Source organism: Lipophrys pholis (assembly GCF_963383615.2).
Source record: "Lipophrys pholis genome assembly, chromosome: 20".
NCBI classification, from domain to species: Eukaryota; Metazoa; Chordata; class Actinopteri; order Blenniiformes; family Blenniidae; genus Lipophrys; species Lipophrys pholis.
This window is the reverse complement of record NC_137648.1, coordinates 16,310,169-16,336,377: the sequence shown is the minus strand read 5'-3', so window position 1 is coordinate 16,336,377 and position 26,209 is coordinate 16,310,169. Positions and strand designations below refer to the sequence as shown.

The 26,209-nt window shown below is 41.8% G+C and overlaps 1 protein-coding gene across 1 annotated transcript in view; it reads left to right on the top strand.

Annotated features, from left to right (window-relative positions):
* The window catches only part of ntng1a (netrin g1a), a 114,458-nt gene that overhangs the window by 41,372 nt on the left and 46,877 nt on the right, over positions 1-26,209 (top strand). The window contains exon 3 of the mRNA XM_080489424.1: positions 15,081-15,724. Within this exon, the coding sequence (XP_080345550.1) occupies positions 15,081-15,724 (644 nt within the window). The remainder of the gene's footprint in view (positions 1-15,080; positions 15,725-26,209) is intronic.

Here is a 26,209-nt window from a genome sequence, read left to right as displayed (position 1 = left end):
CTTCAAATTGTGTGGGGAATGCAAACCTTAAGACAAACATTATGGTAACGTACAGACACAGATTCAGAATATGTATGCTCACCCATAAAAAGAAGGATATGTTTTATATCCTTCTTTTTGTTCTTCCTTGCAATGGGAACTGTGACTGTCAAACTCCTTTTATCACAAAAACACAAGAACACCTGCTGCGGACTGTGTGAGGAACGTCCTACGAGAATTTCTTGCTCATTTTTTTATAACCCCCCCCCCCCCCCCCTCTAAAAAATTTTTTAATTAATGTGCAATCCTATTATAAAACATTACAATTTTACATTTTAATGTCCTCTGAGTGTAAACAAAGTCTATCCTCTCACAGGCCCAACAGGCCAGATGCAAATATTCTTTTCTTTCAGCTTTTTAAACCCTATTTCTTGGCTACTTAATGAGCACCGCCTGTGTGCAGCGATCTCAAGATCAACCACTGCATCTAATCCCTCTTTAAAGTGGGCTGCCGCCTGAAACCGGTGCGCTGCTGCAGCGTGTGGCGCCCGTAGTGTACACAAAATATTTTACAGGACAGCATGCACGCACACACACACACACACACACACACACTTACACAGCTCTGTGTGGTCTCATTAGTTTGAATCTCTTGGTTTAATTAATCACTATAATCACTAGTAGAGAGCTTAATTCATCTATAATTTCAGCCGAGTGGAGTTGATTAGTGTAGTATTTCCCTCTGGCCCTGTTAAAGTTTTTGATTTCCTTTTCTGCCCCCCCCCTTCCTCCACGGCAGCTCCGCTCTCGTCTCCTATAATGTGGGCTCATCAGGAGCTCGGTGACAGTCAGCTGGCGGAGCACCCTTGACTCCCTTCAGAGGACTGTGATTACGGCGGCTGCCGATGCTCCAAGTTATTGTCGTGGAAATCAAGTGGATCCACTTGTATTTTATAGAAGCTGCCTCTGCACGGCGAGAGCTTTCCACTGGTTCTGGTCGCCTTCATTTTTCATTTTCACATGGATGGACGTTTGAATGGAAATTCAAATTCTTAACTGCTTTAACAAAGGTTTAATCACAGATAGAACTAAAAGAGATAAGATTAGAGTGTAGTTAAGCGCACTAAAACAATTTCTTTTCTTTTTTTTCTTGTGTACAGTGTGCTGTGCAGCACGTGCATGCCACATGACAAACTCTTTAGTGTTTCTTCAGAGTCTGTTGGTTTTTGCCTTCCTTCAAGTCAAGTTTCGTCGCACACAACAATCATACACAGTATAATGTGCTGTGAAATGTTTATAAGTACCTGTTTTGCACCGAAACAACAGTTTTTACTGGATGGAAGAATAAAAATAAAAAATCTAGAACACCCATGATCAAAGCAGCACACTATATGACCTTAATGATAATAAAGAAAACAAAAGAAAATGCCCATGGATCCAGTGAATGAATAGATAGATAGATAGATAGATAGATAGATAGATAGATAGATAGATAGATAGATAGATAGATAGATAGATAATGGCGAATAATAGACTTCAGGAGACAGTGATATTGTTTTTAGAAATTAGAAATATCACCCACTTAAGAAAATACAAACAAAAGAATTACACTACTGATTTGAACCACAATGACAAAACAATCCAAACATACCTACAGAAAGCCAAATACACATAGAGCGTACAGGCCATGAAGCATCAGAAACACACCAGTCATGATAAAATGAGTCAAGGTGCACGTAAATGATCTCTGGTGTGTTGTGAGCGAAAGTTGATATATGATGAGTAAATATTGAGAATTTGTCAATCATAGGATTGTTCATGCTCACGCATATTTTATGACGAGTGTTTTAATCACACAAAATCATCTTTTTTTTTTTTTAGGTTTTTTTTTTTCCCCACAAGTCAAGTCGACCAAAAAGTTAAATCTCAGCCATAAGATTCGTAAGATTTTCTTTCATTTTTGTATATATACTCAGCTGTCAAAGATCACAGGGCTAGTGCCTGTGTGTCCTTATTTTTTCTTCACAGTTCTGTGTGACTTGCCGTTACAAAAAGAGTGTGTGTGCGTGTGTGCGTGTGTGTGTGTGTCCGCACGCCTGTCAGTGTGTTTGAGTGTCGTGATCCTGTGAGCTTTGAGAGCGGAAAAAGCCCAAGCTCCTTTTCCCAGGAGTCATCTGCCAATCATTTTCTTAGATTCAGTGGTAAGGAGGAGAAAAAAAAATTGTGGCGAGGGAAGGAGACAGAGAAAGAAGAATAAAGAGGAAAAAAAGAAAGAAGAAAGTCTCCCTGTAGAATGACTAAATAGACCTTCAGTGATCTGACAGAGAGGCCTGGAGCTGCATCCCAACTACAGTCTGCACAGTCGAATGTCCACAGTGGGAATGCTGAGCTTTACCGCATTATTGATTTTAATCATGCTTTTAAATGCTCAGACATTTAAGAAATATATAATGAAGGACACCCTAAAAGACTGAAGTAAAGATATTGCAAATCCTGTGGATCCCCCCAAAAAAAGAAATCATGTTTTTTTTTTTTTTTTTTTTCTTCATCTCAAGCGTTTTCTTTCAAGATAATGACATAATTCTAAATTTACCCTCGATACTGGCCGCCGCTGACCGAGTCGCAGTGTCGCTCATTAACAGGAATAGATTCCTGACAGTCTCATGGCTGTCTGTACAGCCACTAATGAGGGGTGAAGCTTGATGATGGGAGCTTAAATGAAAAAGGCTTCTCTATATGTGAAATGTGATAATTTAAAAGCTTCCATAGCAAAAAGTCACGTGTTGGACCATACACATCTCTGATTTATTTCCCCCTCACTGACAGCATGGCAGATCCAAAGGCACTCTGTCTTCACCACTGTTTCTATTGTTGTGGTTTATATGTCTTTTATTCAATATTTCCAAATTACAGCAAAGCAATTCGGGTATCTTTCTAAACTCCAATGTCTTCCTGTTGGCCAAAAGGTCAGATCAGGGATTAACAAGAGAATCAAGTATATGTCAAAGCAAAATAATCTTCAACCCACCAAAAGAAAAAAGAAAAAGCTTACTATATTAGCTTTTCCTCATCAGGACTCCCTGTGTAAACCCTTCACATGAAACCTAAACGTTTCAAAAGACCTAACTATTGTAAGATAGCAGCTACCAAAAGGAAAACAAGGGGCACAATTCTATATATCATCTAAATAGCATGTATTTCAGGATATATGTAATTATTTCAGGAAATAAGAGACACTTTTACCTGTAAAGACTTATTCACACTTGTCATGTTCAGTCTGGTGGACATGAACGTGGGCGATGGATTGAATCCATTTGAAAAGAAGGTCTCTGTATGCTTGCAGAGGTAAGATTCTTTTGAACTATAGAAGCTCTATGTATTTGCAGGTTATTGTAATTGATGGATGGAGAAAATCCTGCTGCTGTGTTGGCTCCTTTATACATTTCTAGGTTGTAGGCACAGTCATAGCTGGTAAAAAAATGAAAGTCAAAAAATCCAACAATTGTATTTAGCGCACTATTTTTTTCAGAAAATGCGTCAAAACATCTTTTGGTTTGATGTTACAATCCTCCTAAAAGAGCTTAATTGAGTCCAAGTTGAGTCAGAACAAAGTGAGAACTTATATCTTCACTTTGGTCTGCACCGGGGATTTGTGCCAGGAGTACAAACACCACCTCAGTGACACGCAAAGCAAAATGAACTTTATCCTCTGGGGACCATGAATGTCTGTGCAAAAGTTCGTGACATTTCATTTTGTGGCCGTGGGGGAAAGAAAATTAAAATTGGTCAAAATGCGACCAGAAATTTCCAATGTACCTGATACGCATTGGGCAAATTATAGATACCAACGGGGCAACTGTGGCTTTGGAAATATTGCAACTTCCCTTCCAATCTTGTGGTTTGATCCACCATCTTGCCCCGCCATGTCTCAAAGTCTTCTTTAAAATAACTTCAAATTGCCTCTAATGAAAGTCGAACACATTACATGACAAACCATCGGTGTGTGAGCGTGAATGGGTGACTGTGACATTGTTAAATTGTTAGACTCATGAACATGTGCAAGTCAAGAGCTATCGAGACGTAAAACTCAAAAAGCCCAGTGAAAAGGAAAAAAGCAGGAATTGTTGACGGACGTTAAAAACAGTATTCAAGTTCTGATTGCTTAAACCAGCTCGCCAGTGCATGACTCGCAAGCATGAAGTCTCATCCTTCCCACGGTCCTTGGCGTGGCAGGAAAGATCACACAGTCATGCGGTGATTAACTACAGCGGCAGAAAACGTGCTTCGACAATGACGTCCCGCAGCGGCCCCCGTGCCTTCCAGCCTCTTCCAGGCGCTTGTTTGACATAACAGCAGGAGAGCACGCGGGAGCATCGGTCTGAAAAGTATTTAAAGCGTACATGCTACGTGCATGAGCAGACAGAAGTAGTGGCGCTGCGATGGAGCCCACACAGCACACCTCGACCCCGCGGTGGCGGCGGTGGCGGAGGAGGATCAGAGGTTTCATGAGGTTTTTTTATTTCCTGTCTCGCCGCGCTAGTTAATTGAATTGGCTGCTTTGTGCACATGAGGCGCTGAAGTGGGCGTGCATGTTTAACCTACTGGTTACTGGATATATCACCGCGTCCCTGAATCCAGTTATGTTTCACTTTTAGGGTGAAAGTCTTTGGATATGCTGTATGTCAAATGCTCAGATGTTATGAGTCTACCTTTTTGCCTCTTTACTCTCATAGGAGTCACTGCGTCGAAGGCAGCAGTTTGCCATAACAACATGAATTGACATCCAAGCCCTTTGTTATAACTGTTATATTCCCCCGTGCTTTTCACACTTTCCCCCTCTGGCACCAGGACAGCAAATGATTTTTGCACTAATTTGCCAGGTAGGCTTATTGTTGCAGGCGGGCTGGGGTTGGTGCGTCCGCGGGGAGGAAGCCGGGGCAGCTCCCTGTGCTTGGGTTAGCCTCTCAGCTTGGTCAAGGTGACAGTGATCCATGTCTCTCTGGAGGGCTTCAATGTAGGATACGTAGCACTATTATACCATTAGAAAATACCAGCAGATTGAGAGATGGCGAGAGAGACAGGGATGGCGATGGAAGGGGGAGTAGTGAGAGTCTGATATAGCCTCGGCTTCACCATGTCAAAGCCCTGAGGGATTTCTCGGCTAAAAGATAAGGGGCGATCATGTCGACAGGCTAGTCTTGTTTTCAGGCCCTAATGTGTGGTGAAAAATTGTAAAGTCTTCATTTCATCTGACAGGACAGTTTGATTGAGAGATGTGGCACTGCGTCGGGCAGCAGATCGATCATACCCCAGCGTATTGACTCACTTTAGAAATGTCATCTTCATAAGAGACGGATGACGCTTGTCTTAGTGGCGGCAGAAAACAACACTGATCCATTCCTGATTTGGTTCAGGCGGCAACTCCCAAAATAATTTCAGTAGTTTAAGCTACACCTACTGTACTCACAGATGTTGAATATTTAAGAATTCACAGATTTTATATAAAGATTATAATCCATGAAGTCTGTCACCAGTGCCAGGGTGTATTCGAAGTCTGCCTCATTTCTCTTGGGTAGACATGAATAAAGAATTAAGCTTGGCATAAAATTGGTCTATAAATCTGTGCTGTGTAAATCAGTGGTTCTCAACTTTTTTTTTTTCCTCGAAGAAATGATCATGCTAATATTAGAATCAGGTTTAGAATACATGTAAATGAACTTGAAAGTTGTTTTAAGTCCTTCGTGTACTACTGGATGCGGTTTGTTTTCACACTGCCAGGCATCAACCACAGTATCACTCCTTTGGTAGTCAGATCGAGAGGCCTTTCCACATTACTCGACTCCTTATCGTCCTCAAATGAAGGTTGTATGCTCGCGCAGATACAATAAAGAGATTGCGATGAAGCGCATCCACTGTGTTGCATGGGTACGTTTCCTTCACTTCATGTTAAATGTGTCAAAATACAGTGCAGGCGCATTGTAGGTGGACCATTAGTCTGTCAACGTAATCGTCTGCACACTTCCATCCCTCAGTGATGGCGTTTGATGGGTATTCACCTCGCTTTCACAAATATACCATCTCTTAAGCAGGGGTTATCGTCCTGTCCTCCAAACCATATTCCACCGGTACCCGGTGGGGCCTGCATTGCCTTACAAAAGATAATGGAATATAAAATTGTTTTTATATCCTCTCAATGTGCAGGGGCTGCGTGCAGAAGGCTTTCCCCGCTATTGTTTTAAGGCTCATGAATCTCCTAAATGTCTGCCGGCGATGGCGATGAACGCATCGCGAGGACATTTACACATCGTCTCACCTCATAACCTCCCCTCATTCGACCGGGCGGCCCACACTCCGGTGCTTAAGGTAGCTGAACGGTGCAGCACACTGCCTCAGATCACTTCTGGATTTCCCCCTGTGGTGCTACAAAACAGAATATTTCATCTGTCGGACCCTTTGAGCCTGTCGGTCTACGGTGTGTGTCAAGCTGCTGCGTTTCGGTGGGGGCATTGGTCTGTGAGTACATATGTGGGAGTGCAGCAGATATCACACTGAGAGGAACTTTGTAGGTGAAATACAAACTTTTTTACATCTTCTGGAGTTAAATAGAGTCGTGTGCGATTACGTGGGGTGGCTTTGGCTGAGTTGGGAGAGTGGGTCACCTTTTATTAACAAAGTTTGCTGTTCGATCCCCCATCAGGCCCTCTCTGTATGTCGAAGACGCTGTGATCTCAACACTGAGAAAGTACTTTGTGTTGCCATCACCATCAGTGTGTTGAGCAATCATTTAAAGCTGCTTCAAAGAGGCAACTGAAGAAGTAAAATGTTCTCTTTAGATAAAGTCTATTTTCTATTCTTCCATACATTTAAACATGGTTGTAGGCTGATTGTGTTTCTTTGGTGCAGCTCCTGCATGTAGGCAAAGCAAAGCTGCAACACTCGTTACGTGTTAAGTGTACTGACATCAAAGTGGTATTGATCCTGTCATATACTTTAAGTACCAGCAAAGCAACACGTAAGCATATTTCTCAGACTAGTCATGCTTTGATTTGTCAAACATGAAGATAATGTACCAGTGTACCATGAATATGTTTATATTTCTCATTGACCTTATTCATTTACCAATTAATTGCAGAAATAGTTTAAGCATCTATGAGAAGAATTTGGCAAATCTCTGAGCATATCTTGAAATCATGCCTCCCACACAGCTGGCAGCCGATGTGTGTCGGGATGTGTGAGTCGGTGATTTCAGGGTCCCCCTCCGCCTTGTTGACTGCCGTCCAGGCCGGATGACCTCCGGCCGACCCTGAGCCATTTGAAAATATGATTGTAATCCTTGTCAGGATTTGGCCTGGGTGTCTATTACTACTGTAATCTGTCACACTGGCATCCAATATTCATTTCACGTCCAGGTTAAGCTCCTCTTTCTGTCTGCACCACCCATCACCATGGGAAAGAAGCGAAATGGAGGGGGGGGGGTCCAGTGAAGGTGTTGGCATGACTGAAGACAGAGAGAGAGAGAGAGAGAGAGAGAGAGAGAGAGAGAGAGAGAGAGAGAGAGAGGTTTTGAAAGTGAGAGAGAGCACTGCTTCAATCAAGCTCCTGGGTCGGGGTGAGGAAATCTATTGTGGAACACAAGGTCTCATTAATGCAGCAGGAATAGCTTTAACTCCCAACCCCCTTGTCCCACACATGCACATATAGCCTTGCATACATACACACACCTTGCTGAAGAATATATAGAAACCTGAGAGGAAGGACAAGATAGATGTAAGGAAAGAGATTCGACACATCTTGGTCGGTGGGAGCCATTCTGCCTTACCGGTTCAAAGAAATGTGCGGAACAAAGTTGTCACAGATGATCGTGGAAAATCTGTATTTTTGATTTTTTTATGCAAAAGTGATACTAAACATAAAATATGCCAGTGCTGGTCAAGTAAGTGAAACAACAATCATATTTAACTATATTTAAGTACAGCATGATAACATTTCGTTGTATTAATGTCGAGGGGGAATAATCCTGATGGCATAGCTTTTATTTATGGTAAAATATCATGAAAGAAAATAATGTTTTTATATCAGATATTGAAAACTGGGAGCAGCAAGAACGGCTTTGCTCTGGCATTGATATGTTCCGTGACCAGCTCCTTCCAGTCCCTCTCCATCTGTCTTTGTCTGACTGTTGTGACACAAGGACACCAGAGGAAGGATAGTTCTTGGTTGGGTGGATGCTGCTCAGCCAACTGCGGCTGTGTGTGTCTGAACCAGGATAAAAAAAATTTGTACAGTCTTCTAACAGACATGGATATCAAGTTTTAGTAAGTCATTAATTTATTTCTGTTAAAAATCTATATTAAATGATTGACACCAGTCATCACTGAATGTTTGTAATAGAGCTGATTTCTTATTGAAAGTGAACAAATTAAGTGTTGTAAAATCTCTACATTACTTCTGTTGTTCATTCCAGTCTTGTAATACCTACAAATAGCAAAATAAATCATGTATCCCTGTTATTTATTCTTGATTGAGATGTGTACATACATTTAATTTTCCTTTTTAGTAGAGAAAATGCACAGTTCTAGTTTCCTTTGTGAAAGGCACACAAGTTCACACAGATCGTCACACCAGTTACGCAGATATTGCGAGCGCCTCTCAAAATTCCTTTGTGATTTAATTAATTTTTAGTTTGCCTCTTAAAATACTGCGCCGCCACAAATAATAAACCCCACATGAAGCGGTTAATGAAGCGAAACTACTTAGTATTGATTTTCGGCTCTTCAAATCTCTGAATGTTGACGTCAGCGTGTTTCGGATCAAAAGTGCACTGCGACTCTTTAAATAGAAATTTTAAATAGGAAAATGTACGAAGCAATAGAAAGAAGTTTTTATGTACAGCAGGTAGAAAGTGTGTCATGCTTGGTTTTAAGAGGGTCTCATTGTCAGTGAAGAAAAGCTGTAATGAATGAAATGTCACTAAGAAGCAAAGTCTATTTTGCAGTTTTTGTTCTTTCAGTAAAGAACGACGATTGGAACTTGAAAAGGAAATTGCAGGCTATAGTTATCGTTTGTCAATCGCTAGCAATCAGAGTGTGTTCCGAAGTCCAAAATCACATGAAAAATATAAGTTCTAACTTTTTATTCTGTGTTATTGTTATTTTTTCCACTTGATTTGAGCTAAATAAGAAATCTCAATAAAGTGTTTTCAGTTTGTCTCTTCATCTGTTCTCTTCATGTAGATCAGTGTCAAATGTCTGCTGACTCCTCCTACACTCGAGGGTGGTTACTAATTCCCTTAGCCATTACTAATGCAAAAACAACTTCATGGGTATCTCTTCTTTGCACCAAATGCAGCACTTGCTTCGGGGGTTTGGCTCCTAAAAATATCAATCAAATCTGAAATGTGCACATTCTGCTTCGAAGAGCTTCCACCAACAAAATGTACCGAAATCAAATATCACTCAGATATTGTCTGAGAGCCACAGAGGTTAGAGAAACGAGCACGTGACCTGTATATTGCTGGTATATATCCCACATATTGATGGGTTTATTGAGCCTTTAAGGCCTTTAACCCTCCCCAACTGCTCCCTGGGCACTGCTCTTAGGCTGTGTGGTTAAGGATAAATATGAATAGGATGGGTTAAATGTGGAGAAATAATTTTCCCTTGGAATCAATAATGTAGTCTTCTGATCATAGGACGCAGTGAAATGCCTTTCTAGCCATTTATCTTTTATACCTGCAGAGAGCTTAAGGTACACCTTGAGTAGTTCACCTATCCACGAAGGGTGTGAAGTGTAAGCAAATAACACTCAGCATTTCTTTTCCATCAACTCATGTCATTTTTTTTAAGGGTTTCTTCCTTTCGGGTCACTTTTAAAATGAAAGGTGTTGGAAAAATATAAAATAAAATAAAAAGAGCAGAGGGAAAAAGAAAAGATGAGGCAAGGTAGAGACGATAGAGTGCAGATTCAATTTGCTATCTGGGTTCCAAGTCTGGGACATCTGTCACACAAGCGGATTGCTTTGATTGGTGTGAGCCCATCCATCCAGATGGCTTGTCTGCAGTTAGTAAATTTATATTCCCCCAAGTCCCCTCTTCCATCAGTGGTTACAGTGTGACCAGGCCAAGGCTGTCGGCCATCACGGTCATATCTTATTTTACCCCTAATAATCTGCTCTTCCCAGCTTTCCTGTCTGTATGTATGTGTCGTCCTATCTATTCACCGTTAGTCCTGCATCCAGCTTCTGTGACTGCTGATCCGAGAACAGAAACCAATCAAGAAAATCTCTTTGTGTGAGATAAACCTTTTAACAGGAGGCTGAAGGTCATCACTTGTTGAGATCTAGGAGGGGGTGTGTCTTTACTATTGTGGATCACAATGTGGAAAATGTATTGAGATAGAGGATACGAGTTAGGATTATGAATAGTGGTTAGAAATGTATTTACATGTTCCTCAAACTCTCTGCAAATGTAGAAATATGGATGGATGGATGGATGGATGGATGGATGGATGGATGGAAGGATGGATGGATGGATGGATGGATGGATGAATGAATAGTATGAGATGTTGGTAATTTCCAAATTTCTTCCAAACAAGCAAAGTCAAGTTGATGCCTGTCAAATAAAACACAAAATTATACTAAGATAGCTGCTGCCTGAGTGGAATTAAAACACATTTTGAACTTCTTCTTTTTTTTTTAATATGTTCTACATTTTTCATCAGTTTTTTGTAATCAAATTGCTCTTCATAATCTTTAAACTCAGTTTTTGAAGTCAAAATGAAATGATCTTGAAGTTAAAGCCGTACTGTGGGATAGTGGTTGACGCTTTTCTATTTGGAGTTTGCATGTTCTCCTTGTGCATGTCTGACCTCCACATTCTCTGATTTCCTCCCACAGTCCCAAATAATTATAAAATAAAAATTGCCCTTAAGGGTTAGGGTTTATTGGGTTGTGACCCAATAAAGGAATATAGAAGACGAATGGATGAATGGATTACCTTTTCAGTGAACTATTTCGATTGATACCCTGAAACAGGTGAAACATCAGTATCGTGGTACTCACACTGACCGATTATGTGCTTATTGAACTGTGACAGTTACAAGCTCTCAGGATAAGATAGAAAGATGTCACATTTCGAGAGAAGTGGCCAAAAAATGTGCCTTGTTTGCAGGTTGGCTGTCTTCAGAACCGACAGATCTAAAATGTTGCCTCGGAGTGCATCAGCAAATTGTTCCCTCGAACACGTGTAAAAGGCTTGTTTGGCAGAACAAGTGAAAAACACTTCCCCATGACTGAAACACTACAAATAATGCCGGTCTGCGGAGTGCAGCTGAATGAGATTAGGCTAATTCATTATCCACTACGTTGCAGCACTGCTGATTTTTATTCCTCTAGTCAGTTGGTTAAATTAGCCTGAACAGTTTGACAATAATGGGGACAACGCCAAAGGAATTTAGAGCAGCTTCCTGATGATTTGTGAAATCCACCCACAGCCACATACTTGCTGATATATGAACACCCACCTGCACACACACACACACACACACACACACACACACACACACACACACACACACACACACACACACACACACACACACACACACACACACACACACACACACACACACACACACACACACACACACACACACACACACACACATACAGACACACACAGGCATACAGACACTTGTTCCCTCGCACTATCGCTCCACATCACAATGCTAATAATCGGATTAAGCTGCTGTGTTTTGGGCGGCTCTATGGCATCTCTATTAGTGCCAATTTACCATGACCTATCCACTCCGGCGACCTCGCGGTTGGCTTTGTCATAATCTGCGGTGGCTGCCTTCCCCTCCCCCACTGAGGCCACTTATCATCACATTGGGATTAATAGGAACATCTTGTGTAATTACAGAAATGCTACTGTTGTCGTGCCGGGCGCTGTCAATTGTTTTAATGTGTGCCAAACCATTAATTTCGACATCAGAGCCCTCAGTGGCCCCGTACAGTAAAACACAGGAATCTGATATTGATTTTCATGAGGCCGTATACTCAGCGTTTTATCTCCTTGCTCTTCTCCAGCAGACCGGTGAGGGTATCGATCTTCATAAAGGCAGTATTTTGTTGTTAGGCGGGAAGCGGGGGAGACAGTAATGAAAGGTTTTTAACCTGTGTGTTCAGGGGTGGGGGGGGTCGCTGGACTACTGGCCAGGGCTGCCAGGTGCTACGCACAGCAGATTTTCAGCTGCTCGGCCACAGGGATCGATAAGGATACATCTTTGTCTGATTACAGGGATGTACTGGCGGGCACGGCAGTGTGTGTGTGTGTGTGTGTGCGTGTGCGTGTGTGCATGTGTGTGTAACAGTTATAGCTGACCATCAGTTCTGCCCTATTAGAAGAGTTTAACCTCACATTCAATATAATTACTGTCATGAACACACCAAGAACTGTGTTCACCTTTTTCTCTTACAAGGCTTCACATGGTGTAGCTCATAATATGACTTTTCTATTAAAGGTAGAAAAAAAAAAACACACTACCTTTCTGTGGGCTGAAGGTGACGTATAACATTTTCTGGTTATATATAAACTAAACTTTGACTTTTTCCAAATATTGAGTCTGCTTGAGTTTTTCAACAACTGCTGTAAATTATATGTGAGATAAAGTTTCTTTGACTACACTGACACTTCAGTCTTTGCAGTTTACTTATGAATTAGTTTTCCATCTGCAGTAATAGTTGTGTAATAGTCCACAATATAACACACATTTCAAGTGCTTTTGCTTTGTAGAGTGTTAAAGTGATGAAGATTTTTCTTCATAACTGAGATTGTGAATAGAAGGAATTCATTTCTAATTGTGTTTTTTTTTTTTTCAGGGAGTTATTTATGCTATACATCGTGATGTATAAATTATGAGAATGTGAAACAAAGAATTATAAAAGAGGTAGGAGACTCTACACTGTTGTCAGGATGGCATGTGTAGTTCTCATTATCTTCACTGCTGGACCATTTGAGATATCGTGAAAACTCAAAAAAACACCAGAAAGCATAGAAATAGAGCTTTGCATTCATATTGGGAGTCATTATGATGCCCCCCAGGACATTTGCAGTGTAACCAGACACAATCCACCAGCTTGCCGAGTGCCTTTGTTGACAATTCTACTGTCATAAAATCTAAATAAATCTGTCAATACATTGTAAATGCAAAGGAAATGATGAATATTCCCACTAATAAACAGTACATCTATGAATATGCATATTTCTTCTCTTTCATATTAGATCTAAATTTGTATTTCAAAGGGGGCGCTCTACCTTCAATATTGCATCTTCCTCTCTGAATGAACATTCCCAACAAGCCGCCACAATGCTGTCAGCCAGCCCGCATGCCAAGTGTGTTTTTTAGACTGTCCACACCCCCTAAGCACGCATAACTGTCGCTGATGAGTTATTACACATCTGTCTGTGGATACACAGCGCACCAGATGCTGCAGTTAATGGCACACCTAACCTCCCACCATGAGATGGTATACTAAAATCTAAGTGGAATTTTCCACTGCCAGCCCGCCTTGGTTCTTTACCCCCCCAACCACTGCTGTTCAATGCCGGGGGAAAAAAAAAAGCCTGCAGGGGATCGTCCAGACAGGATAGTAATGGGGCCCTCCAACAGTCAGAAGGCCTGACAGAGCCCTGTTTCATTGTCACCTTGCCTTGGAGGACGGAGAGAAACTTGCAAAGCTTATTAGCAGAATGGCGCCATTTCTCTCTCCAACTTAGTCGATCTCTTCTGCCTCGCTGCTTCGTTAGACTGTCTTACATCAGTCGCCTGCTCCTCTTGCTGTTTCCACACCACTTTGCCACACTTTCCCCTCCACACACGCACATACAAATACACACACACACGCACACACACACATGCACACACTCACAGGGTGACATCTTCCACCTAATCAAGTAGTGGATTATCTTGTCCTGATAAATTGGAGCTTGTAGCACTTGAAAGGTCCTCGTGGAGGAGTGCCTCCTCCCCCTGACAGCTAGATCGAGCCCCCAGGGAGCAAAGAGAGAGAACATTGCCTGGTAATGATTTGTGGTAAATCGGACAAATGTTTTTGGAAAGACCTCTTTCAAGCTTGGGGACTGATGAATTTAAAGCTTGCGAGGAGATTCTGAAAACTGCAAGTGAAATTCTAAGACTAACGAGACCGACTGTTTTTCTGGCTTGAACTTAACACAACAATAAAAGCCGACAAACGTTTGAGATGCTCGTTTTGGGAGTGAAAGTCCTGTGTTGGTGAATCAAGTTGTATGAAACGATACTTGCCAGTATCCCAGATGAAAAGTAACTGTAAAAAAGATCTACTGTATTTTTCTGCACTTTTGCAAAGTATTCTGTTGAAATCAATTAACACAATTAATTTGTTTTCACTTAGAGCGTACTGTTTTTATGACTCCAACATGGGCAGACTGTGAATGACATGACATGATATGTGGAGTTCTGATGTGTGACACTGCAATAAAATCCCTGTGATGACAAGTTAACGCTGAATTGTCAGATCTTTAAAAATAAATCCGCGACAAAAGGCCTTTGCAGCTTCAGATATTCCGATGTGAATTCACGGCTTTAAAAAAAAAAAAAAAAATACAAAACTTTCCTAATGAGGTGTTTGGATTTGAGACCTAAGAGGCCTTTCTCACACTGAGGTTTCTTAACCCCACAAGCACAACACTATTTTCCACCTGAAGAAATATCTCTCAAAATTCAGTCAGCAACATCATCAACTGGAGGCCAAAGTGAGGCTGTGGCTCTATAGATAAAAACCACTTGGGACTTTTGAAGAGTTTGGGTTCAAATATGTCCGTACTCATCAAGTCCACGTAGGACTTCAACAACTTCAGTGGAAGCCTTTCAGCTTTAGTTGTACCTAATCATTTAAAGTGTTTATGTGCAAAAATTATTAAACAGAGATGTTAAAATAGAAATCCAGCATGCTATACCAATTTTAGCAATAGTATTACCCAGCATCCTCAAGGATCTTGCACTGAGCTGCATCTTAAATTACATTTACACATCTTTTCTTCCTCTGCTCTCTTTCTCTGCAGGAGAATCCTTACATGTGTAACAATGAATGTGATGCCAGCACGGAGGAGCTGGCCCACCCTCCAGAGCTCATGTTTGACATCGAGGGCCGTAATCCCACAACCTTCTGGCAGTCCACATCCTGGAAGAAGTACCCCAAGGCACTCCTCGTCAACATCACACTATCTTGGAACAAGACCATTGAGCTGACTGATGACATCGTCCTCACCTTCGAGTCGGGCCGGCCAGAACAGATGGTCCTAGAAAAATCGCTGGATTACGGGAGGACCTGGCAGCCGTACCAGTTTTACGCCACTGACTGCCTGGACGCCTTCACAATGGAGCCCAAAACGGTGCAGGACCTGACTCAGCACACCCTGCTGGACATCATCTGCACGGAGGAGTACTCCCGAGGATACGTGTGGAAGTATGACAAAACTGTGCGCTTTGAGATCAAGGACCGCTTCGCGCTGTTCGCCGGACCTCGGCTCCACAACATGGCCTCGCTTTACGGACAGCTGGACACAACCAAGAACCTGCGGGACTTCTTTACCATAACCGATCTGAGAGTCCGCCTGCTCCGGCCTGCCACGGGAGCTACCATGGTGGACGAGAACAACCTATCCAGATACTTCTATGCCATTTCCGACATCAAAGTCCAGGGCAGGTAAGTCACAAACTCTTCTCAGCTTGTAGTGTTGATTTAACGTTTGCTTACCAATTCGGAAAACGTGAACTGGACTGGTATATTGCACATTTTATGTGAAATCAGCCAACTGCAGTGGAGAAAATAGAGTTTCTTGATACAGTTTAGGGATTCCTGTCAGGTTGATCTAGCAAGGATCAATCATATCTAAAAAAAAAAAAAAAAGTGGTTTGATAAATCAGCACGTTTCTACATAAACAGTGTGACTACAGTACAGGTACCTAGCGGTGGAGAAAAATGGGTTTACCGTTAACTATTGTTTCCAATTAGTGACAGTGGATCTATAATGATGTGCAAGGTTCACCAGTTGTCAGCATGTCTTAATTAACCGAGCTGCTCACGCTTTGCTGAGGCACTCTATTTTGGACACCAAATTCACTCAGCTGTCTATTAGTCCGTGGAAGGCACTAGATGTAGCATTTCAGCCGTCAGGTCACTGCACGTCGTAATTGGCACTTGATTTACAGATCCCGCAGAGGGTCATATAACATGAAAACAAGACGCCATTATACTGTTAGCAGAAAGACCGACAAAAGCTTCCCCCGCTTCCTGACGCTACTACAAGAGTCACTGGGGCATAGTCTTAAGTGAATCTGTTTTACACTGCGGTTTCCCATTTTAACAGATGTGAACGATGTTACGGGGATGACAGAATGGAGATTTAATTAGTCTTGTTTTGCTCTTCGCACATGAGAGAATCATCGTACTGAAACCTGGAGTACTCGAACGTCACTGCAATCTGAGGGAATGGTTAGAAGCGTGGAAGACGGGCTGCCCGGAGATGGGCGTGTGGCGATGAGTATAGAGAGGGAAACTAGCAGTTGTGTCTCAGCAGTTGAAGATTACTTTTCATAACCAGGGCAGTTGTGTGGAAAAACTGAAACACCAGACAACAGCTGCTGCCATTCCCACCCGACACTGATTGATAGATAATTATAGTGTAATGTGTTTGCCGCTGTCTCATTATTTACATTAATATTGTCAAAGGCCCTCAAGCAATGTAATGAATCTCTAATTTGTTGATTTTCTTAATATGCCATTAAAATAAAGTACAACCACCGAACACATCGCTCTAATGCACAGTAAATGGTCAGGCACCCTTGAGCAAAAGGGCCTATGATAATGAATGTCTCACTCGGAAATGGAATTTTTGACTTTTCTCGTGATTGAGAAGGTCATTCAGCAAAAATAACTGGAGGGAATTCGCTAACACAAAAGAGCCAGACAGGGCATCTATTCAGCACATACTGAAGTAAAGAATGCTGTCACATACACAGATTATTTATTTGATCTGACTAATCATGACCCAACTCATTCATCCCTATGGGGCTGTAGATTTGAGCAATGGCTTTGCGGTCGTTTACCAGCCTGCTGTTTTTAGAGTGACGCTCGCCTGAGAAATGTTCCCCACTGTTTACCAAAGGTAACACACAGTTCAGCCATAATGAGATACACTCTACACAGAAAGGCTTCACTCTCTTTTTTCCCCCCCTCCCGTGGCGAATCACTGCTCAGCCCCTTTCTCCATGCGTCGAATACGAGACATAAGCTCCTTAACCCCTAGAAAACAGTTGTGTGAGACTCGCCGAGGGACATTTTGCAGGGGCAGTGAGGGTGAATCCGGCATATTTCACTGTGCTGGCCTGAGTTACCATCCGCCCGGTTCAGGAGGGAGAGTGTGTGTGGATGGAAATACAGTAGTGCAGATTCTCACTGCTTGCTGCAACAGTGTGAGAAAAACAAAGAAAGGAACCTAAGCTCTTTGCAAAAGTAGGTCAACCTAGAAAAGGGAGGAAAAGCACTTTTTTTTTTTTGTGCGCAGAAGTAGTCCTCCTTGCATCTGTAACAAGTTGTTACAAGGAAGCCTGAAGTATCATGCATGACCATTCCATTATGGCTGATTACTGGGAGGGACCAAACCGAAAGCGCAAGGGGGCAAAAATCGATATAGAGGATTTCAAATCAGACCAGGCGTGATGCTGTGAGATGTTTGTGAACAATGCATACTGGCTGGTGACTTAAATGAATTTGACGCCCTCACTGTTTCAGTGTATCTGCAGTACAGATGTGCGGAGAAGGAAAGCATGGAGAGTCGGGAGGATTTTCTAATTATCCACTGTATGACTTTGAAATAATTGCTCTGGCTCTTTCTTTCATGCTTTACAGTAACTATAGCCTGCAATTCCTTTTCCAATTGTGTCTTCTTCCCCCACCCACAGCCCACCCTGGACCCCTCCCCTCCCCTCCCCTCCTGCCTGCCTGTGATCAATATGGTGTAATTAAACCTGAAGAAGATTCAGGCTAGTGAAGGATCTCTTTCTGGCTCTCAGATCATCTTCCCTTGTTCCGTCTGTCTCAATTCATTTCTCTTTTTTTAATGATCTTCAGGTTCCAGGATTAATATATGTAGATAATTATAAGCTCAGTTTAAACACTATATACCTACAGATAAACAGGAACCCACCACCAAATCGTAAAATCCAGCCAATAGGAAAACATATTGATGGAGATTTAGTTTTTTTAATCACAACTGTTGTTTTTAATTGTTAAACTCTTATCAAGAGAATTTTTTTTTTTTTAAAGTAACATTTGATTCCAGAATCAAATTGTTCTATGCTCTATTAGTTTCAAACCTGTTCCCCTTATCATAAACAACATATCCAGGTTGTTTCTTGCTTCATTGAACTTCAGGCAGTATAAAGAACATTTGTTTTGCAAATCCGCCCTTGCCTCTCTTGCCCCTGCGGTACTTGTCATTCACTTGCCGAAGCATATACCGTGTGTGCTAAGGGATATTGCCAGAGAATGGGGAAATAACCTCGGGGTCCACAGTCACACTTTCTGCAGAGTAGACAAGTAGTTCTTTTAAAAGAAGCAAAGTGGTTATTTGAGACACTAACCTTCTTTGTTCTGGGCCCCCTTCAGACTCACTGATGATCAACCAACATATTCAACTATTGCTCCGGTTCAGTCACAGTTTTAATTCTGGAAAGATCATTTGGATGCCAGACATAATGTGGAATGGGCTCCACTTGTCACCTTCATTCACTTGTTACAAATTCTCATGGGTGATGCCAGAAAGAAACCAAAACTCATCACATTTACATTTCAAACAAACAATTTTCTTATTTGATTTCTTCTGATAAACCAGTGAAAGCGGTGCACTTTAGACATCCTTCACAAGAGTTTGATTATTTAGCATAATGGTTCACAGCATATGATCTGCAAATACTTCAGGGGAGTGCCACGGATCACCGGTGTTCAACATTTCAAATGTTTTTTTTTAATGTTCATATGAGTTTGTCCACCAGTATTCAGCTTAATTCTAATGTTTGGACAAATAAAAGAGCAGATATGAATTGTTCATTTTCTGTCTGAGGGACTCCATGGTGAAAAAAATAAAATAAAAGTTGTGAATCACTAAATTAACACGTGTAATTTATTGGAAAATGTGATTTGACGTGAGCTATTGTTGGTGCAATATAAAAACAAATCAGTGACTTCTGGTAATTCTGCTGGCACTATATCAGTATTATTATAGGAAGCCTGTTTCATTGTGTTTACAGTAAACCTTTGATCGTAGTGGTTTACCAACCGCATTATTATTCGCTGTCAGAAGAAACAGCTTCAGAAATGTAATAATGTGGTCTATGGGCTCCATGAGGGAGCTCAGGCATGACTCACTCAAACCTGTTATCAACCCGCCTGTGGTGAGGTTAGAGTCGGGGCGTTGTGGATCACGTTGATGCCAGATTTTGAGAGGGTGTAGGAAAGGAATAAAGTGGTGTTGCATTGATTTCTAACTTATTTTCTTGCAACGATCCATTGTGTAAGACAAGTGCAGTGGAGGAGTTGTAGTAAGTTTACACTGATCAGAGAAAAATGTGTTTTTTGACACATTAGACATTTTGATAATAGCATTTTGTGTAAAATGGGAACTCGACAGTTGTGTTTTTATTGCAATGTTGTGCATTATTGAGGATGAATGATCATCACTAAGGGACTGTCACTGCTGGATTATATTTCTGCATCAAACCCTCAGTGCTATAACAAACCGGCACGGCACCCAGCAGTGCAATAAAGGGAAGTCTTTGATGTAAAAAAAAAATGAAAAATACACCATCTGTAAAGGATTAGATACTTCATCTCTCTCACAGTGCACGGGTCACAGTATTAGTGAATCCTAATTGCTGTGTAGTTTTGTGCACGTGTGCTCTGGATACAGCTGTTCCAACTACAGATCAGCAATTTGGTGAGTGATGGCTCCATTGGAACTCCCCTAAGGGAGGAACAAACAAGAAGTCGATCTGCTTCCTCTCTCTCTCTCTTTCGCTCTCTCTCTCTCTCTCTCTCCACAGTGCTTGGCTTGCTCTTAGACCTGCCTATAGTAGACAGATAATCTATTTGTGCTAATTTCATGTTTCTTGCTGCCCACTTCCCCCTTGAATAAGTCATTCTCCTTGTCTCCCCTCCTTAGTCCTTCTCTCTCTCTCTCTTTACTCGCTCTCTCTATCCGTGCTACCACAAGCATCTATTTACCTCGCACTGCGCTCTGCATTTCAGCCTTATTTCTCGAATCAGCAGTCTGCATTAGTCATTGTGTGGGAGAATGCCGTCTTTGTGGGACAGGCCAAGCGACCAGTCCAGATAACTCGGACCATCTGTTAACATCCACGCCACATGTTAGTTTAATGGCTGTAATCAAATGACCCAACAGCCTTTTTGTTAGTCCAGCAGAAATGAGTTAAGAGAGCTATTTCCGGAGTCAATGAGGCTGTAAGTCAAAATGTGCAATATACGTCTCTGCTGATGATGGCGAGGGGTGCAGGGGTGACTCATTAACGAGGATGCAGGGAAATAGTGATGCGGCTGCCACTCAAAGGCCAGAGTCATCATGGGAAGGGTTCGTTCACATCCATCAATCTGTCAACTTTGCTGCTCACAGTTCCAACTATTGAACTGGTCTAGTTTACACAAAGAGGGTAGTCCAAAAAATGTTGTTCTCTTATCAATCAATCTGCTGTTCTTAATAGAATTTTATATTGCGCTGCTGACAACAGCTATCAAACTTTAATTTCATAGTACTTGTTATGCAAGTACATTACAGATGATTGTCAGTGATAATAAGACAAAAAAAAAAGGAAATACACGGCAAGAAACATTAGAGAGAATATATTGAAATGGATCAAAATAAACTTGTAAATGAAAAATACTATGATAGCATGATACAGTTTGATTTACTGTATCATGAGCCAATGCAGCAATATCAAGTCGTTAATCAAGCTTTTCTTTAATGCACTGCTTGCACTCCCTTTCGAGCTTTGGCATTGTCCCTTGCAGACAGAGACTTGTACAAATTATCTCAGTCCTCTGATAATATTACACAGTGTACTGTAGCTGGATCTTTGGAATTTCATGTTGAGGAAATGTTGTGGAAAATGGTTCAGCATGTCCAGGAATCAGTTTTATCCAGTGGCTCCCAACAACGCCGCAGAGTTAAGCCCCGTTCAAAGGGTCACCAGACAGATTTGAGATGTTGTGATTTAAAGGGCCACTCGCAGGCGGATTATGAGACAAAGGACCCCTGGGAGCGTCCACGTAAACCCTGTGAACATCCATTTAATAGAAAGCCTTGACACTTTGATGGAACTGCTAACAACTCACTGACATCATAGGATTTTTTTGTAAGCTTCAGAAACACTTTAATCTTTTTGCAGTATTTTATGTTTTATATATATATATATATATATATATATATATATATATATATATATATATATATATATATATGTCATAATGTGGTGACGCCCTATGTCTGTATTGTGGTTTTCTGTGTGAATGGAGTGATTTGACCACAAACACAGATTGAAAAAAGTTTTTTTTACCTTCACTTGAGTCCATCCTCCGACCTGTCCTTCCTTACGCTGCTCTGGTTTACTCAACTTCTTACTTCAAAGTGTGCAGGTAAAGATTTCTATGGATTTTTCCCGGGGGGGGGGGGGGGGGGGGGGGGGGGGGGGCTGTGTGTTTTGAATTTGTGAGCACCATGTGCTTTTCTACCTATGTCGGTCTGCAGAGAGATGCAGTGCAGGGTGGGTGGTTGATGACCTGGTGTAGTGCTTCGCTGAAATCTTGCTGTTTCTCTTTGAAGGTTCACGTTTACCTTCGAAGATTTTGTAACTTTCTTTTGAGGTCTGCTCCTCCGTCTTTGACTGGCTTAAAATGAGACTATAGTGTGAACATTCCTGTGATGAGGACTGAGAAATGTTCACCTTTTAACCCGTCAATTCATCCGTCTGTAAAAGTCCCATCCCGTCACTGTGTAAACAGTTACTGGAAGATCTCAGCCTGCTTCCAACTCGCTCCATTCCCTTTGTCTCCTACTTCCGTCAAGCACCTACATCACTCCTGTCTTCTATCCAGGCCATTTCTCTACCTCCTGCCTTTGATCCTCCTTCTTTTGGTTCAGTCTCTTGCTGACGCCCTCCCTGCTTTAGTTTTCCAGCTCCAGGAGCTCAAAAGACACTTCTATCCGTCCGAGCAGAAACTTTGTGTGTCTTCTGCTTCTGTTGGAACACTGCTTCAGAAGGCTTTCAGATCTTTGAAAAGTGTGAAGACTGGACACAAGTGGGTTTGATCAACGGAGTGTCTTTGGACGACCCTCTTGCTGCACATAGACCGGAACAAGTTGTCAAACAGAAATACGATTTATCGTCCACATTTCCACCTGCATTTTCCCTTTTTTGTTTACATCTGCTTTGACAACTTCCTCTTTAAGACACATTCCCATTCATGTTTGAAATCGCTTTTTAAATTTGTTCCCAGCGCTTGACTTGTGTTAAGGATTTTGCTATTCACAGTCATTCACTCAAACATGTGACCATGTCGAGCCAGCTGTCGGGGCATGCTCCCATGTGAGCAGTATTAATATAGAAGCTGGCCTCCCCTATCCAATTAAATAGAGATTCCCAGCTGCAACAACCCAACTCCCCAAGCAATGCACATGTGAACTGTGAAGGTAAAGGAAAAAAAAAAAAAAAAAAAAAAACATTGAGAGGGCAGATTTAAGAAACGCAATAGTGCAGAGATGCTGGTTGAATACGAGATGTGCAGAGACACGGCGGCAGTAGTAGAGCATGGCGCACCATATTTAGAGGCCGCAGATGTCCGCGTTGAGACTTCAGCACACGGCTGCTGGCGACATCAGACAGTTGTCGCCACGTCTGTGTCCTCCGTGACAATGGACACATTTTGGAATAGTGGTACAAAAATACACTGCGTGGTGATAGTTTACCTGTCAATCAAGTCTGGATTCGGATGCTTAATTAGCCTCTGTTAAGAAGAGTGTTTTTAGCTCTGCCAGTGGCGTTGGTCTGTTTGGGATCTGGACCGTTGGGTGGAAGGATGACTCATCTTTGGTCTACAAGGAAATATAAAAAAAAAAATGTATCCATCCATCTATCCATCCATCCACGACCACATGATCGCCCACGACATGGCTATGGTTTTGTTCACTTGTTTTAATAATCGCATCATCCATGATATTTTAGTTTTACTGCTAAATGTATTCTCAAGAAAAGTCAAATATTGTATAAGGCAGTGTTTGAAAAACCTGGTCAGCAAGGCCCAATACCCTTCATGTTTTTGCCCCGTCTTTCTGCTTTAGCACAGCACTCCAGATTCAAATGAATTGGTCATCAGGCTTGATCATCACTCATTTATTTTAACCAGGCTATTAAGCTGTGCGTTGAGAAACAGTGATATAAGGTATTTAATTGTTTAAAGTTTGATTTTAAGAATAGGCTTTCCCCGCACTGCCTTCCACTCTCACATACAGATGACGGGCTGAAAGGAGGATGGATTTTGACTGCTTAGTCTCTGTTTGCTGAATTGCCCCTTTCCAAAGACAATCCAGCTTAAACCTATTGTACTGTATTTTCATAAGGCCCCTGCTCGTTCTTTTTTTTAAGAATAGATTTTTAACACAAACAACAGTGTTTGCTTCCTGCTGCTCCCTGTCTGAATGAAGAAACTGCAGCTGAAGCGGTGTTTATAAAGAAGGCTGCTTATAGAAATCTCTGTGGGCGTCGTTTGTGTGAGGAAAAGCGGCCAGGTGAAAGTGGCAATTTTGTGCTTCAGAGAGAGGTAATGCTTTAAAATTACAGCTTGATTTTTGAAGCAGATTACTTGTGTGAAAAACGGCGGTCCAACCCAGGGTCACCTGGTGGTAAAATACACGATGCGTTTCTTTAACTTTAAACATACAACTTATATTTTGTTCTACTGGATGGATGGATGGGTGGATGGATGCATTTAACTCATCCTATATTCTTGGAGTAGTGGGCTACTATGGCTCAGGGGTCATGCCGAGGGTCTCACAGTGGTGACTTGTTGAATCTGGGATTCGATCCAGTGAATCTCCAAACCCCACACCACTTCTCTAATCTTTAGGTCACTCGGCGAAATATTTGACGAACGTGTAAATAGGAGCACCGAAGCATAGAAAGCCGTTATGAAAAAGTGTTTAACTCCTTTACAATGATAATACATGTCGGCTTTCAGGTGATGCCACTTTGCCATGTTGTGTCTTCTGTGGTTTGTGAAATGACAGAATTCAGGACTGAAAATGTAGAACTGTTTGTGTTTGTGTGATAACTCTCCTGTCTTAAACAAAACAAAGACAAGTTGTTAGTAAATAATGCGAAGCATCACAAGAATTGTGACCCATCAGTTCAGTTGCACTAGTACCATCCACCCTTAACAAAAAAACATTGCATCATTGACACAAGTGCTGGTTTTCGCCAGTCAATAAATAACGTCATAGCGTTCCACTGCGTCGGGATTGCAAGGTTTCCCTAATGTGTTTGACTGTAACCTCCTTTAAAACACAAATTTAAGCGACACTGAAATTGAAGCAAGCATATTGAACTGTGCGTTATAGTCTATTTGGAGTGTTACAATGTGTGTACATACTTTGTCTTGCATTGCTACTTTTTATTCTATCTAAGTAAAAAATGGGCCCATTTGTAGTCTTTGTTAAGTATTTTCATCATTGCAGTCTGTAAAACCGACACTCAGTCGTGATGATATGAACTTATTCCTTATTTCCTAGTCATGATAAACATTAACAAAAACAGAACTGTCTTGTCCGTCTAACACCACAGTTCAGTCATAAAATCAAATAAAGTCCAGTGAGAGCTTTATGTACAAATAAAATCAAATGATAAGCCACTATATCAATGACATTGGACCCTCAGAAGGTGCACGAGCCAATCCCTTCATATTTATCACAGGCGAGAGGAATCAACCGAGTCCAGAGATATGAGGGGCAAAGCAGCGGGTGACATGAGAGATTTTATCATCGGAGATGAGAACAGGAGGCGCCCTCGCCTCGACAAATCTCTCTCTCTCCTTCCCGGAGATGAAGCTGGATTTGCTTTTCACTTTATACGACGAAGTTTACTCTTGAACTCGATACAGCACTGCTTGTTTTCCAGACTGCCGCATTGCTGATAACGCAGATCCCGTACCGATTTGTCTCTCAATGGGTTTGCCATTATTAGTGGACAGCACGGGCAACAAATTGAATTTATGTCTCGGAGTGGAAGACTGCACTTCTGATGTGACCTGCGTGACGAGACAATTCATGCTTCACTGGTGTACTGTAAATGGGACGTGGCAGCTCCACATACAGCGTTTCTGCGGCCGTGTGTCAGGTCGTGTGCACTCCTGAAAACACATCCTCCAGGCAATGTCTATGTTGTGTTCAATCAATCAAATGTGCATCACGGTAAGGAAAAACTCAAAGTCCCACATTTCAACACATATACGCAGATAATGCAGAAAGCATGTTTGATAATGTTACATTAAAATCATGACTTTCCCATGGGGTGCAATGAGCCATTTTCTGGTCCAATTTCTCACAAAGCCTGTTTTATCCTCAAGCCAGAGCGTCCAATTTCTTCCATTGTTGCTAGGAAAAGGGGTCTTGGGTGGAGGAACCCAGTGTATCGGAGGCTTTTTCTAAGATCCTCACCGTCTGGAGAGCACATTCAACATTCATGCAGTGACCCATTTCATTAATGGAGAGGGCTTTTTCGCCGTGTCTCCGCCCAGCCTTCGTCGGCTGCAGCCACCCTCATAATGGGCCTTCCTGTCAGGGTTTCATGACTAATCCCCCTGTTGACCTCTCCTTCACTCGCAGCCCCCACCAGCAGATTGATGATTCGGTAACTGGTTTGAAGGTAGTGGGAAGGAGGGGGTTTGGGTTTTGGTGAGCAGCATCCAGAAAGAAACTAAACATAAACCACTCCCAGAGCTAATTCAAACCCACTTCTAAATCACATTTTGAACCGTTACGCATTGTAAGCATGAAATAGGGGACCGCATCAGCAGATCTTTGATCGTAATACAGATTTAATTGGATGTGATTTAATGTGTTATAAA